Raw genomic sequence first — 17580 nt, forward strand, 5'->3', positions numbered from 1 at the left:
CTACAACACCTATGGTTAAACTATAGTAACTGAAGCAAAACCATGTGGTAACTGTTAGCTTAACTACATTTTATTTGTAGTAAAACCATGGATAATTTTCGTAAGGGAAGGAAGAGGAATCAGGAACTCAGGTTTACCCAAAGCGATATTACACAAAACGTCAACGTGTAGCCTCATTGACAACTTGATATAAATAAAAACTATTTGTATGACAATCAACTTTCCAATTAACACCCAAAACAGTGAAATCATATCTAAACAACACACAAAATCACAACTGAACGACATCCAAACAGAAATACGAGAGATTTTCAGGGCAGAGCGATACTTAAAGCGTGTGTCTGTTTCTCTCACTTCATTCATAATCCAACCGTTCACACTGAGAATTCATTAGCAAAGCGACAAGACAGCAGATGCTAATAGATAACACCATGCACAGCTCCATTCAGAGCCTCTCCATTCATTCAAATTCAAAAGAACACTCACAGGGCTTTCTCGAGGTGCGAGGGGGTTTCACTGTATTTCATTGCGAAAATCAGTTTAAAAAAAAAATCACAGCAGCCTATTTTGTGGTAAGTCGCACTACAAGCGCCCATTATAAATCAAGTGTGATAAATAAGTGTGAATCAAGCAATTTAGCGACAGAATCACAATTGAAAGGGCACGCCTGGAAAACAAAGAAAGCAGCGTGTTTCTTGTAAAGACAAACGGCATATGTGGTCTGCAGGTGCGAGGGTTTTTCGGACCTGCAGAACAAAACAAATTGAGTTTTTGTGATGTTCGGTTATTGGGGTGAATTGCTTTCCTATCGCAGCCTGAAATGTCAGTTTTACCACAAAAAAAAAAGGTAAACCCACAAACTGGTAGAGGTAGAAAAATGAGATTCACAGTAAAATAAAAGTTGGATGTGCGCAGGTGCATCCATCACATTGAGATATAAACAAGTACTTTGCAGCTGTTTGGGTTGTGCATAACTAAACTGTAAAAAAAACTATGCAGCATTTGTGTCAAATCAACATATATCTTTATGTTACTTTAAACAATTTCAACTTAATTTTATAAGTTATGTCAACTTTTCACAAGCCAAAACATAAAATAGTAGGTTGAATTGGCTTGCAAAACCAAGTTGTTTAAACTTCATGCTGCATTTAATGTATATATTTATTGTATGTAAACATGGGTATTGTCTGTGTAATGTTATGCTAGTGTTGACCTGTCTGCGGGACTGTTGAAAATTAGCCTTTGGCTAAATCCGGTACAAAACATGGAATGGAATTTTATGTTAAAAATTGTGCATGGTCCCATTATAAATAAATAAAACAACACAACAATTTATTTCCAGTGTACATACTCAAAATCGATAATTCGCTGGGTCGTCTAAACAATTGAACCATCTTACGCAGTAACCGTGTATAAACCCACTGATAGTGATTGGACGAGTTTCTGCTAAACATCTTTAAAAAAAAAAAAAAAAAACGTAAAATGGGTTTGATAAGGAATGACGAAACTAGTAACAGGACAGAAAGCAAAAACGTAATATTACCGGATCAAGAAACATGAGAAATGGTTACATCATCAGGTACCAAAGATAATTAAAAGTTATACAACGACAAAATGTCCTAGCATGCACAAACACGGGCAGTCTGCTCACCTCGCAGAAAACAAAAACAGAAGTATAAATATAAATAAAAACACAGGGTTTCACAAACATTTCACAGCGCTTCGACTGCCAACAAATGCAACTTGACCGTTTTACACCTCGAATTTAGAAAAGTTCCCAAACCTGCTGACAAATGAAAACCTGCCACCTTTTGATTAGATGAGTAATTTGCAGCCATTAACTGTGGGTGCACAACAGCCGCATTTGAGGCGTCAAATTCACGTCTACAGCGTCTAGTTTGCCGCTTGAACATTTTGAGTTTACTCGCTTCATTCACACGTGAAAGCCGCGCGTGAAATTCTTGTCAGAGACATTCTGCGACTCTGTTCGCTTCCTTTAAGTACGTCACTACTAGAGCAAGCTCCTGATTGGTTAATGCGGCGTGTTTTGTCGGCAAAGTTTATTTTTCAACTCGTGCGTTTGCTGCGGCAACGCTCAATTCGCATGAACTAGACGCGCGAATGAGGCAGAATCGCGTCTACCATGCCACGCTAAACACATCATTTGTGCGGCGATTCCTCCAGACGCCCCTCAACGCATCTTTACGTTGACTTAACATTGAAATCACTTGCGCTTCACGCCTCTAAACTCTTAGAACGAATGTGTTAAAAACAACACATTAGTGTTGATTGTGGGACAACAAACTAAATGCGTTGTCCCAGAATTCCCATCACTGTGTTATTATTGACACAACACATTTTGTGTTATATTTTAACACAAAATCAACACAAAATGACACACAATGTTTTAAAATTACACATAATGTGTTAAAATTTTAACGCACAAAGATGTATAAAAAATTTACACATCCTTTCTAAGAGTGTACCGCAGCTGGTCTGAATGCAGAATAAAACTATAGCGTTATTTTCTAAATGACGGCATTTCCATTCACCGATATGCGACTGAAACGTAGTTTTTCGTCTCGCAATAAGTCATCCCAAACATCACGTCGACTGATATTGGTAGATTTACGAATATCACATCTACCGCACTAGGCATTATCTTTAACCGAAGAGGACATACGAGTATAAGTGAAAGGAAAGCCCCTTAAAGGAGCGGCAACGTATAAGTGTTTCTTAGAAGTAATCGTACATTATTTTAAATAAAAAAAGATGTAGGAGTGTTATCCAAACATAATTGACAAGGAAAGCCTCTTTTACTTGGGAGCAGACACGTATTGAGGTGTTTCTGGGAGGTTTTAGTATATTCCGCGCCATTTTTAAATAATGATTATGTCACTTACTTATATCAAGTGACCTGAATATGCGAATACAGTGTTTTAATTGCCGTTTTGGAAAATACACCTTTTCTGAATTGCAAAAAAAAACACCTTAAGCGACCGTTAATAAATTTTTGCTCTATATTGACGCATTTCCATGATCATATTTTTAATTCCCAATGTCAATTTGCGCAATTTGAATGGTAATGGAAACGCAGCTAACGGAGGTATTTTCAAACTGCGCATAATTTAAGACTGGGCGGTATATCGATTTTCGGTAACACGTGGGTATTTTTTCCAGCATATGACCCTCTGATATGGTTTCAAAATCCAATTTAATTTCCAGCTTTATTTAAACAACATAAACTAACAACAATAAATATACAAAGCAACAAGACGCAACAAAACAACAAACAAGAAGCTGAATTATTTCTAGGGCACTATTCAAATGTAAGCAAATTCGTGACATACCATGTTAACTCCTTCACAGTTTGGTAACTCTTACCAAAGAGTTAATTTTACTATGGTAACCATAGCTTTTCGGTAGGACAATAGTAACCACAAATTTACTGTGGTTACACTAAAATAACCATAGTTTAACTGTGATGCATGTAGATAAACTATAATGAAAAATTTTTTTTCATTCAATTTACTCAATTTTGTTAAGGTAAGTGGTCGCGCAATCAATTTATTTAAGCTACATTTAAATAAAAACATTTGAAAAACAAAACAAAAAACTTTTGTTTAAATGTAGCTTAAATAAATTGATTGCAACCACTTACCTTAAAAAAATTAATGAATCATTTTTTCAGTGTATAGTAATACAAATGATAATGCTTCTCTTGAAAGAATGGGACATACCAAGCACATTTTTGACTTGCCACCAAAATATTTATTACTTATAAACTCATTATGATCTTAATACGACCAAGTGACCCGGCACATCAACCTTTGTAGGTCAGGACATCTTGGTTTTATTGTACCGGTCAACATTTCCAAAGTCAGGCGCAAACAGATCTGAGACCTGTGCACTCGTCTGATATCAAACTTGATAAATGTGCACTGAACTGCTCGGCTGGTCCGTAAGGGGGGCGGGGGGCGACCTGAATGAAAGTGGACACCGGGCTGCTTTACAGGTGATTTATGGGTGTCACTAGGGTGACGTCAGGTTTTAAGTTGCTGCTTGTTTACGCCACTCTCTGGAAACCGATGGGTAGGGGGCATACATGCCGCAGCTGGTCGAGTAATGCATAATGATGAGTAAAGTGCAACAAAAAAAAATGTAGCATGGTGAACGGTTTGCTAATTGTAAAGTCGCATGAGATCGGATCGAAACGTCCCGTTAGCCACATGTTCTGTATCAACTTTGAAAAGGCACGCACTTGAGGATGAATGGTAGGACCACAATCTCCATATGAGGTCAAAATGATGCTTTAAAAGTTGTACAAACAAGCAACAAGTAGTGCATGAAGATCTAAAAAGATCTGGAGATAAAGACGAGAGTGAGTATGGATGCGTGCGAGACGCTGAGCTGACACATCCCTGTTGCTTATCATGCAAACCCATCAATAAGAGCACAGATGAGTGTGAAAGTTACAGTTTTGCAAACCGAATGCCATGGCATCTGCAGTTATGAGGGTCAACTTTCGTTTCCGAAATGCAGAGAAAACAAACTGATGTATAGTTAGAAATTAAGTAGGTATTACCCAGGACACTTAAGCTGTAACATTAGCTTTCCTTCCCGTGACGTGAAGCAAGCGCATGTTAACACGTGCCTATGGCAACTTATGTGAACATATACATACACTTAACACAATTGCACTGAATGTTTGACTTTCATAACAAGGCTAAGTTACTGCAATGTGATCGTGAGACTTCGAGGATTCGATTTCAAGCAAAACATGAACCTTTACACTTGACAATAAACCTCACAAATCACTTATCACACAACATTATTAATAAACGGGTGATAAGAAAAGCCCTTGACGTCTCAAGCAGTGTTTACATTATGACAGCCTTCCTTATTTTTAACTTCGCATTCTCCATGGATAATTTAATACGCTACTAGCAATAGTAACTAGCGCTTGGAAATTGGAGTGCGGTGGCTCTCGGACCACATGTCAGGAACATCAAGGCCGCTCGGAGAGGCGCTTGCTTGAGCTAAACGTCCCTCGTGCAATAAATGTATATTAATATTACATGCATCCTTAATATTAGGCTAATATTAAAGGCTAGTGTGTGGTCTGCTAGTCGTTCTTTGATGGCAGCATGGCTTCAACAACCCAGATTTTTATTTCTATCAAGTAAAAAGTTACAAAAAAACTTATATTAAATGGTACATCTAGCATTTATATTTAAGCATTTGAAACATGAAACATTTTGATAAAAAGTTAATGCAAAGTATAGTATCAAAATAAGAAGCATACAGTTACAAACATCTCTTCATGTACTATTTTGCACATGATTTCAAATGACATCATACAAACCAATTTTGTTGTTTGTTCCACATTTAAGGGGAAAATTTTCATTACCGCAATGTGTCCATGACTGGATTTGGGTTCTGGATTTGGAAATATTTATAATTAAAAAATCTAAAAAATAAAATGCTTCAGTACATGTAATATAATAAACATTTACAGTAAAGAAATATGTGGTATTTGGTGATCATTGGTAAATGTAGAGACAATAATAAGGAATATAAATGTGTCCAAGACCAATTTTCTCATCCTCCGCAACAATTTTCAATCATTGTTTAATTCCTCAAGAAACTAACATTTTCAAAAAATGACATATTTGACTGCGACACTCAAGATGGCTACCAGGTAAACAGTTCTTATTTTTTCTCTCCAGATAAAAGTTAAAATTTTGTTTGTCATAGTACCTAGACAACTTTTTAGTTCTCATTACCGAAACATGAGTTTGTAAATGCATATATTTAATATAATATCATGTTGCGGTAATGATAATTTTTGATAATGATCATCTAAAATTTTTTAAATAATTCTATAGGAAATATTTTGTAAATCCTCTAAATATAATGGTTATAGTAAGTTCAAACATTAATCTTACATGTGCAAAAAAAAATTGTCTTCAAGGGCTTTTTAAAAATTCGGATGCTGGTCACTTCTAAATCCGGATTTCGTGAGAATCACCCATATGTGACCCTGGACCACAAAACCAGTCATAAGAAGCATGTGTATATTTGTAGCAATATCCAACAATGCATTGTATGGGGCAAAATTGCCAAAAATTGCCAAAAATTGCCAAAAAAAAAAATCTGTATTTTAAGTAAAGATCATGTTTTTCCTACCATAAATATCAAAAATGTATCATAAATAATATGTGTCGCCAAGGACTTTATTTTTACAACTTTAAAGGCGATTTTCTCAATATTTCGATTTTTTGGTACTGTCAGCTTCCAGATTTCCAAATAATTGTATTCTCTGCCAAATTTCGGTCAATCTTTACAAACCATACATCAATGTAAACCTTAATTATTCAGCTTTCTTTAATAAATCGACCATCATGATGTTTTTGTGGTCCAGGGTCACATATAGTGGACAGGTTCTTTCTGCAACTTCACAATTTTGGAACAAATTGAACTCCGTGTCCTCTATTTATCATCTGGACAACAGAAAAACGCTTTTAGCCTAAACAGTCTAGATCTACAAAGCCAAGAATTCATTTATCAGGAAGTCTTAACAAACAGAAGACTGTTCTCAGGCCTGCCGAGTACGAAACCAAAAGCAAACCGTGGCAGTTTTGCATTGATGCGCTTCAAGCGATGAAATGTACAGTGAAAGCATCAAATATCAAAAGCCGTGCGGTAATTACGCTCTCGCTGCAAGACTTCTGCCCCATTACTGCTGAAGAGACACTGGAACGCATTTCCTAGTGCTGCTAAAAGCGGCCACGCGCCCCTCGGGTCAACGGGGACGCGGTTGCCGACAGCAGAGGTATGCTGCTCCAAAACCAGATGGGAACTGGCATCTTCACTATTTGGCTATTTCTCTCGAATCCGCAGCCCGGTCGGAGGCGGCGGCGGCCACGTATGGAGTCTTGGATGATGACCAGAATCGGACTAGAGACGCCTTTTTCTGATTAAAAATGATCAGGGATGGTTAATAATCGGTAATTAATCGGTCAATTAGTATAGGTTAATATTTTAATCGGATTATTATTCATAACAATGGTATTATATATTATTAATGTTAAATAATATAACTCTACGACTTTGTTTATACTCTCATTTACAATCCTCCAACCCTAACAGCATGTGTCTTGAAAGCGACGGGTTGCCGAGCGGAAATATAGCTGGAAGTAGCAAAGACGACAAAAACCAATACTGATCAATTTCTCATTTAGACTGCAGGCCAGACAGCAGATGAATACGGCCATTGCAGCGTGGCTCTCTCTCCTGTCGCCTCTGGACTCGATCCACAGAGTTACCGCGGAGAGAGGAACGGCTGCTCCTCCACGGGGGCAGACAGGTCACTTTAATGGGTTGTTTGTCTGTTCTGGAGACCACCGGCTCAGACCGCCTGCTGCTGGGTAAGCCTGCATCTACCATAAACACTCTGCACGCTCTGTCAGACTCTAATGGGCAGACTCGGTGAACTCGAACGAAAGGTGATCAAACAAAACAGGACTGGATGGCGAATGATATAAATGCATGGAATTAAATAAAATATGATCAAACTTATGAACTTTGAATAAAACAAAAAGCAAGCATATCTTTGTTTAAGCTAACCTGAGGAGTTATTCGTTTTCTCTGCACAATCCTAAAATAACAAACCTCACTGACGTGAATTATTTCAGCTCTCCATAAACAAGGTTATTCATGCATTTCTGAATATTTTGCGAGCATGTACATGCAACATTAGACAGCAATGAAATATCAATTCATTACACCGAGCTCTAACTAATATTTCCACTATTTGTTTTTCCGTTCGACTCTCCTGGACGCTAAACAGTTCCTAAAAAAAATCTGAATGTTGATTTTTCCATTCTGGATATCCTTATCCCAAGGTGAGACATGCACATACAAACCCCTCCATAATGCATGTCACCTAAACTCAATAGGAACGTCTTGTATATCAGGACTGCAAAGATTGCCTGCATCAGAACCATAACCTTTCTGTTACTAAATACTTTTTAATATATTAAATAAATTGTGCATTGTGGCACACGCAGTGCTGTGTAAATATCATACACAAAAGGATTGCATTCAAAACAATACCTCACTTTATTTCGAATCGCTTGTGAGCTGTAAAATGTACAGTTGACATTTGATGCACAACTCAAAACAGGTTGATTTTACATCGCAAAAGCGACGGACGGATAAATAATAGGGCTGGGAATCGATTCAGATTTTCCAGATCGATTCGATTTCGATCCACAAGCTATCAAAACGATTCGATTACGATTCTCGATTCGATTCCGGTTCTCGAGACGGTTTTTATACTCGATTCTCGATTCAACTCAATGAATATAGATTTAATACAAATACTAATCTTGCTCCTTGGTAACACTGCGCAAGGCAAAAAAATGGGTGAAATCTAGTGAAGAAGACTAGTAGTTCGATTAACGTTAATCTTTCGTTCAATGTTTGCGGAAATAAATTTGAAAGAAAAAATCGATTCTACTCTTTAAGAATCAATTCTGAATCGACCACGTTTTAAAAAACGATTATTTGCCCAGACCTAATAAATAAACTAAATAAATAAAGCTTAACAAGGTAACTTTTATAATTAACAATAGATGTACTGTTTCTAGTAATAAGCCAATATAATGCAGAGGTCGATATAGACTGCTTCAGCAGTAACAACATAAACAAGCGGCTTTCGTGGTCCTCACGCAACTTCCGGTAATATCCGGACAACAAAGTACTTTAAACATAGTTTATTTATATAACAAGCAAAATAAACAACATGTAGATTATATAGGAAACCAAAACATTTGTTATTTTCGACGAGGTATTTGTTCAAGAGTTCAGTTTAGCAACTAGTCAGACCATTAAAAAACTGAAACCGGAAGTAAAGTTCGGACTAGACGCGTATCGCGTCACCGCACATGCGTCCGATGAAACCGTCTATATCGGCCGATATTTGGATTTTTTATTATCTGCATTTTTTATTTATTTTCAATCAGACAGTAAATTTATCTTTTACTTAAAAGTCTGACAGAAAGTAAAATGACTAATCATTATTGACTTTAACATGACGTTATGTTGTATCAAACACAACGCCGCACTAGTTCAACACACTTATTCAAACAATAAAATGTCAGGTACACATTAATTATGTCTTGTAAATATGTTTTAAGTACTTTAAAAGGGTATATGTATAAATGTTATGCATAACAAATGTTTATTTAGTTTCATAATTTTCTGGCGTCTCTTAATTACTTTAATAACATTTGTGTTATTTCGGACTCAGATCGGCGAATACACTTCCTTAATATCGGCATCGACCATAAAAAAAAAAACATATCGGTGGACCACTAACTGTTTCTTTCACACTATAGTAAATCATGGCTTATTTCTCGCCCTGGTTGGCTGCCAAGTCCATTATGAACCGTCTCTGCAGCACTTGGCTTGCTTTCATACTGTATTAGGACACTTTTCTGAAGTTTTCCTCTCAACAAATATTTTTCAAAACAGGTTTTAAAGTAGTTTTAATATTACACACAAAAAAATGTTAAATTAAAATTGACTTGCGAATGCAATTTCACATTGAATTTAAAGAGCACCTATTGTCCGATTCACGTTTAAAAAATTTCCTTTGGTGTGTAAGTATGTATTAGTACATGTTAACGATATGCAAAAGGTACAAACCCCAAAGTAAACAATGACGCGAGTTATCGTTTTCAACGTAAATCTCTTTTCTTGGATTACAACAAACACACGGATTGTAGGCAACAGTTTACTTCCTGGGATTGGTGATATAGACAAGACGACATTATCATAATTCCTCCCGCTTTGTCTCACAGATGGTAAGTTAACTCCTGTTAGCATTGCATTGTGCGCGAATCTTTCAAACATGGTAAGGAGTGTCACTTTTCACATTGACGTCGGAGGTATTCAGGCCAATCACAACGTAAAGATTAGCTGGCCAATCAGGCATCCATGCGTTTCAGGAAGAGAGTATAATCTGGAGCTACAAAAATGTACGGTATGTGGAAAATAACGTGTTTTTTAACCATAAACCACGCAAACACATTGTATTATACCAAATACACAAAACAACGTTGTTTTTAGCAATGAGATAGGTGCTCTTTAAACATACTGCTTTTGGCCCTAATAAATGAAAGTAGGTCAAACTAACTTGTGTACGACCAAAACTCTGAATTGCATACAGGAAAAAGTAAAAAAACCTGGAAAAACACGTTCGAGCTTGGCCCCTTCTCAAAGTCTACCGACCCCGATTATTTATGCATAACTGCACTTGACGAAAACAAGCAGGCAATAAAGGTGACTGAGTTTGCCGTTCACACTCACAAAACCTCTGATAAACAGCCGATTGATTGTGCGTATGGGGCGGATTATCGTGGCCGCTCGTACGTGCCGCCCAGGCTGGACGTATCGAATACGTGCCGTGTGAGAGGAAAACAAAAAAAGTGACCAACAGTGAACTCTTTCACCTCCGGCTAAAGAAAGCCCAGGGCAACACAAACCCACAAAGGTGTTTTTAGGGAAAGCAGCCTGGCGATTTCTCACATGAGATTTCTTTACGTGAGAACAACAAAAACGTAAATGGTCAACGCAGTGCAATGAGATTTAAAGCATGGAGCAACATTTTAAGTAAACTCTTGATATTAAAACTAATTCTGAAATACTTAAAACCCCTTTTCTCCCATAAATCTGATGTATCGTTAAAGTTGAAACGTAAACGTAAACGTAAAATATATATTTTTGTAGCTGTTAGGAGAAAACCACAAACCAAGCCATTTTTATCAACTTATATGCAATATACTTTGACAGTCAAAGAAGTGCAAATATGTGCCGATTAAAATTTCTTCATTCATTGTCCTTTTTCTTTCCTAAACTATCCGACAGTGTTTATTTGAAAGGAGAGGGGCGGCAAAAAATCCAAACTGAATTCACCCGCAAAGTAAAACAAATTAATGTCGCTTCTTAACCTTGTTGAAAGGTTTATTGGCAGAATAAAGATGAGTATCGCACACATTAAAGACTCTGTAATTGAGAGAGGAGACACATGTGTTCCTGCCACACATGCTGATCCAAACCCCAGTGAGATATTAAGTGCGGCGAGCATAAAGGGGCTTGTCATCACCCATTAAATTATTTTTATACAAATATTTCCTCTTAAATCAACACTGGGTCACACCACTAAAAAAAAAAAAACACACACTTCTCTGGCTCAGTTTGGTAAACCAATTTTAGTTTCAAAATATTGAATGTGATTTCCACTGAACTGATTTAATTGGATTTGTTTTCAATTAAACACAACCTAACATGGTCATATGAGAGTTCTCGAAACACATTTAACCCAAAATGTTCACGACAAGCTTTCTTCCCACCCCTCTCATACGTGCTAAAGGTCCCAGGATCAACACGCGCTGACCACCGCATTACAAGCATGGTTTAACAGAGACATTACTGCATGAGATCACCGACGGATAAAGTCGCATGGATACAAACAGCAACGGATCATCTGATCGGATTGTTTAAGCATGTCGTAATACGCATCCACCTCTTTTGTGGGTCACGATCTTACACTGAGTTTTTATAAAAGATTACCGTGAATCTTTAATTAACAAATGTCAGAAAGTTTAGAGGTTAGCAGAAACCAACAATGTGGAAATTATAACCTCTGCGATGGGGATTAAGGGCAGGTCATGTTGTTCACGCCTGAAAAAACACGGTGCGCTATTAAGTGTTCGTACAAACACGACAACAAACGGGAAAAACATCCGACTGGGACAGGGTGTACTTTAATTGTCCTTTTTATTGTACTTAATTGTAAAATTAAAGGATTAGTCCATTTTCTTAAAAAAAATCAAAATAATTTGCTCACCACCATGTCATCCAAAATGTTGATGTCTGTCTTTGTTCAGTCGAGAAGAAATTATGTTTTTTGAGGTAAACATTCCAGGATTTTTCTCATTTTAATGGACTTTAATGGACCCCAACACTTAACAGTTTTAATGCAGTTTAAAATTGCAGTTTTAAAGGACTCTAAATGATCCCAAACGAGGCATAAGGGTCTTATCTAGCGAAAAACTAAAAGCTCAAATAAAATATGCACTTTTAAACCACAACTTCTCGTCTTCCTCTGTCTGTGTGACAAGCCAGCGCGACCTCGCGTAATTGCGTAATGACGTCGAAAGGTCACGTGTTACATATATGAAACACACATTTGCGGATCATTTTAAACAATTAACTAACACAAAGACATTAATTAGTATCATTCGACATACAACAATGTCGGAACGGTCCTCTTTCTCCACATTTGTAAATACTGGGGCGTAGTTTCGATACATCATCCGTGACCTCTTGACGTCGTGATGACGTATAACGAGAGGTCGCGCTGGCGCGTCATAGGACCGGAGGTTGTGGTTTAAAAGTTGTGGTTTAAAGGTGCTTTTTTTTTGGCCAAAAATTACAATCGTTTCACTAGATAAGACCCTTATGCCTCGGTTGAGTCCTTTGAAACTGCAATTTTAAACTGCATTAAACTGTTAAGTGTTGGGGTCCATTGAAGTTCATTAAAATTAGAAAAATCCTGGATTTTTTCCCAAAAAAACAATTTCTTCTCGACTGAACAAAGAAAGACATCAACATTTTGGAGGACATGGTGGTGAGTAAACTATCTAGATTTTTTTAATAATCCTTTAATAGTAATTACAATTGCTTTACAATGTTTTATATTTAACTGTAATTAAAATTATTTAATATAAAAAAAATTCTTAATGTAACATGAGACTTGAGCACCTTCAAGAAAATGCCCACACATCAATGAACAGAAGCCAGCGAAATTGCTCGAATTTCCTGGGAAAAGCCCACCCTGGAGATTCGGAGAGCTCAACATAGAGCTCACATGCTACTGGCAAATGTTCGGATACATGACCTGGAAGACAAGAGGTCAACGGGCAGCAGACAATCAACCGAGTCGCAAAACTTTCAACGGCGAGAGCACCTACAGGGTGGGCCACTTCAAAGACATTCCACACGCTTGGAATTCTGGGAGACATACCAAGGCAAACTGAAGAGTGTCAGGTGATCCCAAACAGGACTATGGGATCGAATAAGCTGATAGTAACGTTAAACAGCTCTATTTCAACCTGTCGCCAAAATGGAGCGTACAACAAAGAGGTGCTGTAAATTAGTCACAATGTTAGTTCACTTCAAAACACAACATGGATCCGGCAAAAACTGAAGAAACCAGACAGAGCCGCTGGGAACGGTTTCGTTAAATAGAGCAAAGATATAGATGAATAAAGAAATGCTGCAATACGAATCTTTTTAGTAACACACACCAAGTAGATGATAGGTGCAGCATGATCTTGAAATACTGACACTTCCGATACAAGATGTTCCGATATAAGCAAACTAGCTTAAAACACTTCCGTGTTTTTCCCAGTCTTTCATTTCAAGGAACACTTTGGATGCTTCAGTAATTTATAACAAGATTCAATTATTTCCAGATCAGTTCCTCCATCCAGTATTGGCTGAAAACAAAAGCTCCAAAAAAACAACAACAGGTGACCATTGTAAGTCTGCCAATTAGTTTAATGGTTTACAGTACAAATTACATTATGAACGACTAGCCACACCATTAAAACCATTATAAAATTCCTTCAAGTTGTGCATTTTGAGACTTATTCCAGTAGGATTTAATGGTGTTGTTGTACTGGGTCCCATCCCATCATTATAATATACAACACATTACTGGTAAACACCCACAGAGGCTATTGGTTCCCATTAAAACCAATACTACTCCCATTACAAAGCAGATAGATAGATAGATAAGATAGATAGATAGATAAGATAGATAGATAGATAAGATAGATAGATAGATAGATAGATAGATAGATAGATAGATAGATAGATAGATAGATAGATAGATAGATAGATAGATAGATAGATAGATAGATAGATATTAATGTCACATATAACAAAAGCACGCATTTTAGAGAAAATACAGAATGCAAATGTACCTAATCCTACGTATCTTGTTAGTGCTTCAACTTGTTTACAAGCTTCCAAACACTACGTGAAGAACGTGCGTATGCTTGCGTGCACGCCCCCGGGAGTGGAATTCTAGCGGGCGCGTTCGCGCGAATCCCGCCGAGTCCAGTCACGAGCGCTAATCTGGCCTTCGGGCTGACGCACAGAACGCCAGGCCTCAGGAGCGACCCATTTTGTGAGGATGAAGGGGGGAAACGCCTGATAAAAACAAGCGTTTCGCTACAAACATGACGGATTATGGCTTATTGTTCAAATTAAGCTTTCACTTTTTAATCATATTTGCTTTGTATTAAACAAATGAGAAGTGGATATATCCGCGTGAAAACACAATGAAAACGGCCACATGTGAGAAACACCCCTTGTTAACACATTAGAAGCCCTCCGCAGTCTGCATGGAGTAAATTCCACAAGTCCCGTGTTGTAAACTGTGTTAATAAAATCACATAGCTGAATAAATATATCGGTTTTATGGGTATGAAGTTGTGTTAGAGTGTGTTAATACTCACTTTCTCCATTTAATGATCCGCAGTGGCACGCAACGTAGATGAACGTGACCAAAACAACCACACTGGCGTCCAGCCGCATTATGCCTCGCGACACGTTTTAGTTTCCCTGGGAAATCAGATCCACCTCTGGTGTGTTCAAAATCGTTGTAGAGCAGATAAACTAGTAAATATAACTCCCAAAACCGTCTCAGTCTGAGGAACAACTTAAATGAGACCCCCTAAGAAGGGACTCGGGGGTCCAGCGTGCTTCAGTTCAAGATAATGTCCAGTCGTACTAGTAGTGCGTACTACACAGCATGGGTGAATTCACTATTAAATAACATGATCTTGAACCCGGGTGAAAAATAAACGAATAGGAATCATGTTGAACGATTGTTGCGATGCATCATCCTTTAACGTTCAGTAGATGAAACATAAAAAAATTGAAGAAATGGTACAGCACCTGATTTTTTTCATACCTCAGATTTGAAGAGGTACCAGTCTGGAAATAATTGTGGAAAAAGAAATACCAATATGAACTCCCAGTGTGGGTATCCTGGAAAAAACTAAAAATAAATAATAATAAATATTCCCACTGCTCACAGAAAAGCGCAACGTGTTTCCCAATAGACAAAAACTTCACAAATGTGTCAAATTCGTAATGCCCCCCCGGAACAGGTGCAAATAAACAAGCCTTATTCCACAGGTCGTTTCACGCGCTGCCAAATGTGTCTATCTTGGAGACAGCTCAGCCTTCAAGACGCGTCGTAAAATGGACATCTCCATAAACACATGCGCGCATCAAAATCCGATATCTGGGTTTCGGCATTCACACGACACGCAAAATTAAATATCCACACACTTTCGTGTATTTTCAAAGTCTCCAACGCAAAAAAAGAGATATTGATATTCCCCAAAAGCCTCTGCTCCCAGCACAATGCTCCCAAAGTGTGCGAGCGTACGCGCGTCTCGGCCGCGTTGCGTTAATCTTCCACGTTAATCAACAGACTTGCGTGCAGCGCGCGTCTGGACTGTCCGTAAAAGCCGTCAGTTCAGTCCACAAGGGCTCGATGTGCGGTTTAGCTGTGGGAATTGGCGTGGAAATGCGCGGAAAGTGGGAAAACTTCAGTCGTGTTGTCGTCGGTATGGTTTTCCCCCTCTCGTCTTTCCCTGTGTACCTCCACCAGTAAACAAGTACTGCCAGTCAGCTGGGGTAGAGCTGCGACGTGACACAAAACACGGAGCGGATCAGCGCGGATTACGGACACGCTGACATGGAGTCTGTTTCTGTTACACCCACACCCCATATTGTATTGTGTTGGGCTGTCACAATAGACAGATACAGTCAATATCTGTGATATTAAATGCACGGTTATCGCCATTGTGCTGTGTTAATACTTCACATATTATAAATAAATACTGTATATATAATATAAATACTGTAAATAATCTAGCAGCCATTTCACATTTTACCCAAAGCAAATATTATTAATGCAAACGACCACATTCCTACGTTTTTGTGCGAATTGCTTTCGCACCTGTGACGTCGGGGTTAGGGGCGGGGTTTCATTAATGTTTTCTATAATAATTGCACATTTTTGTATAATTTGCTTTGTACGAATTCATACGAATTAGTCAACTTGTAAAATACGTACGTCATTTCTTAATAACCACAAACTAGGTTATAAACTCTCTTTCTGCCTCCCTCCTCTTGTCTTTTAAGTATAATTCGTCGGATTTATACAAGATAAAACAAAATAAACAATACTAAACATGAATTTGACTGACAGCATTATTTATTTATTTAAAAAAAAACGCATTTAAACAAGCTCTATTTCGTTATCACAAGTTCTTTTAGCCATGATAATAAAAGTTTGATATTGAGACACAGTTGTGTTTGTATAATAATTATTTATAATTATTTATAATTGTTTATAATTATTTATAATTAATTTATAATTATTTATAATCTCAGGGTTGTTAAAATAATTAAGAGTTCATGTTTACACATTTTTGTTAGGGTGATTATATTGAAAATGCCACAATATATATAGTTCGGTTTAGTTTAAAATTTCTTTAGTCAAAACATAATTCCCAAAATTACATATGTGTTTTTATAAATTTCCTTAGTCTAAAATGTAGAAAAGAATATAAAAATATATTTTTTATAAATAATGATATATTTACATACTAGTGCTGTCAAAAGATTAAACGCGATTAATCGCATACAAAATAAAAGTTTGCGTTTGCATAATATATTTGTGTGTTTATTGTGTTTAATTATTAGTATTATTTAAGAAAAATGTTGTTTATGTATAATTTGTAAAATGTATATATAATCTTTAATATAAGAATATATATATATATATATATATAAACATATGTGTGTAAATGTTTCTTAAGTACATACATGCATGTGTTTGTATTTATATATGCAAAATTATTTTTCACACAGTGCACATATATTATGCAAAAACAAACTTTCATTTTGTATGCGATTAATCGCGATTAATCTTTTGACAGCCCTAATAAATACATACACACACACACACACACACACACACACACACACACACACACACACACACACACACACACACACACACACACACACACACACACACACACACACACACACACACACACACACACACACACACACACACACACACACACACACACACACACATATACACATATAAATACACATACATATACAATTTTTATATTATTTTCTACATTTTAGATTTAGTAAATTCATAATAACACAGTTGTAATTTGTAATATCTCATAAGATAGCATGAAATATAAGATATGTAAGCTATAATAATTATACAAGAAATTTTTTATTGATGTTACATTGTAGGATGCTATGATACTGTCACGTTAATCACCCTTTAAAATTGTACCTTTGTCTCTATATAATTAATTAAATTAAACAGTCTTTGAATTTATCCATTTGTCAATATTTGCTATCTTGTGCCATGCTAAAAGGACTTCTCTT

General features: G+C 36.9%; 1 protein-coding gene across 1 annotated transcript in view; it reads right to left on the reverse strand.

The window, feature by feature from the left end:
• Nucleotides 1-15783, reverse strand: part of insrb (insulin receptor b) — a 72986-nt gene extending 57203 nt beyond the window's left edge. Inside the window, exon 1 of the mRNA XM_065244542.2 lies at nucleotides 14598-15783. Coding sequence (XP_065100614.1) covers nucleotides 14598-14676 — 79 coding nt within the window. The 5' untranslated portion in view covers nucleotides 14677-15783. The remainder of the gene's footprint in view (nucleotides 1-14597) is intronic.
• Nucleotides 15784-17580: the final 1797 nt, after the last annotated feature.

The sequence above is a fragment of the Paramisgurnus dabryanus genome, chromosome 24 (genome assembly GCF_030506205.2).
Source record: "Paramisgurnus dabryanus chromosome 24, PD_genome_1.1, whole genome shotgun sequence".
Taxonomy (NCBI): Eukaryota; Metazoa; Chordata; class Actinopteri; order Cypriniformes; family Cobitidae; genus Paramisgurnus; species Paramisgurnus dabryanus.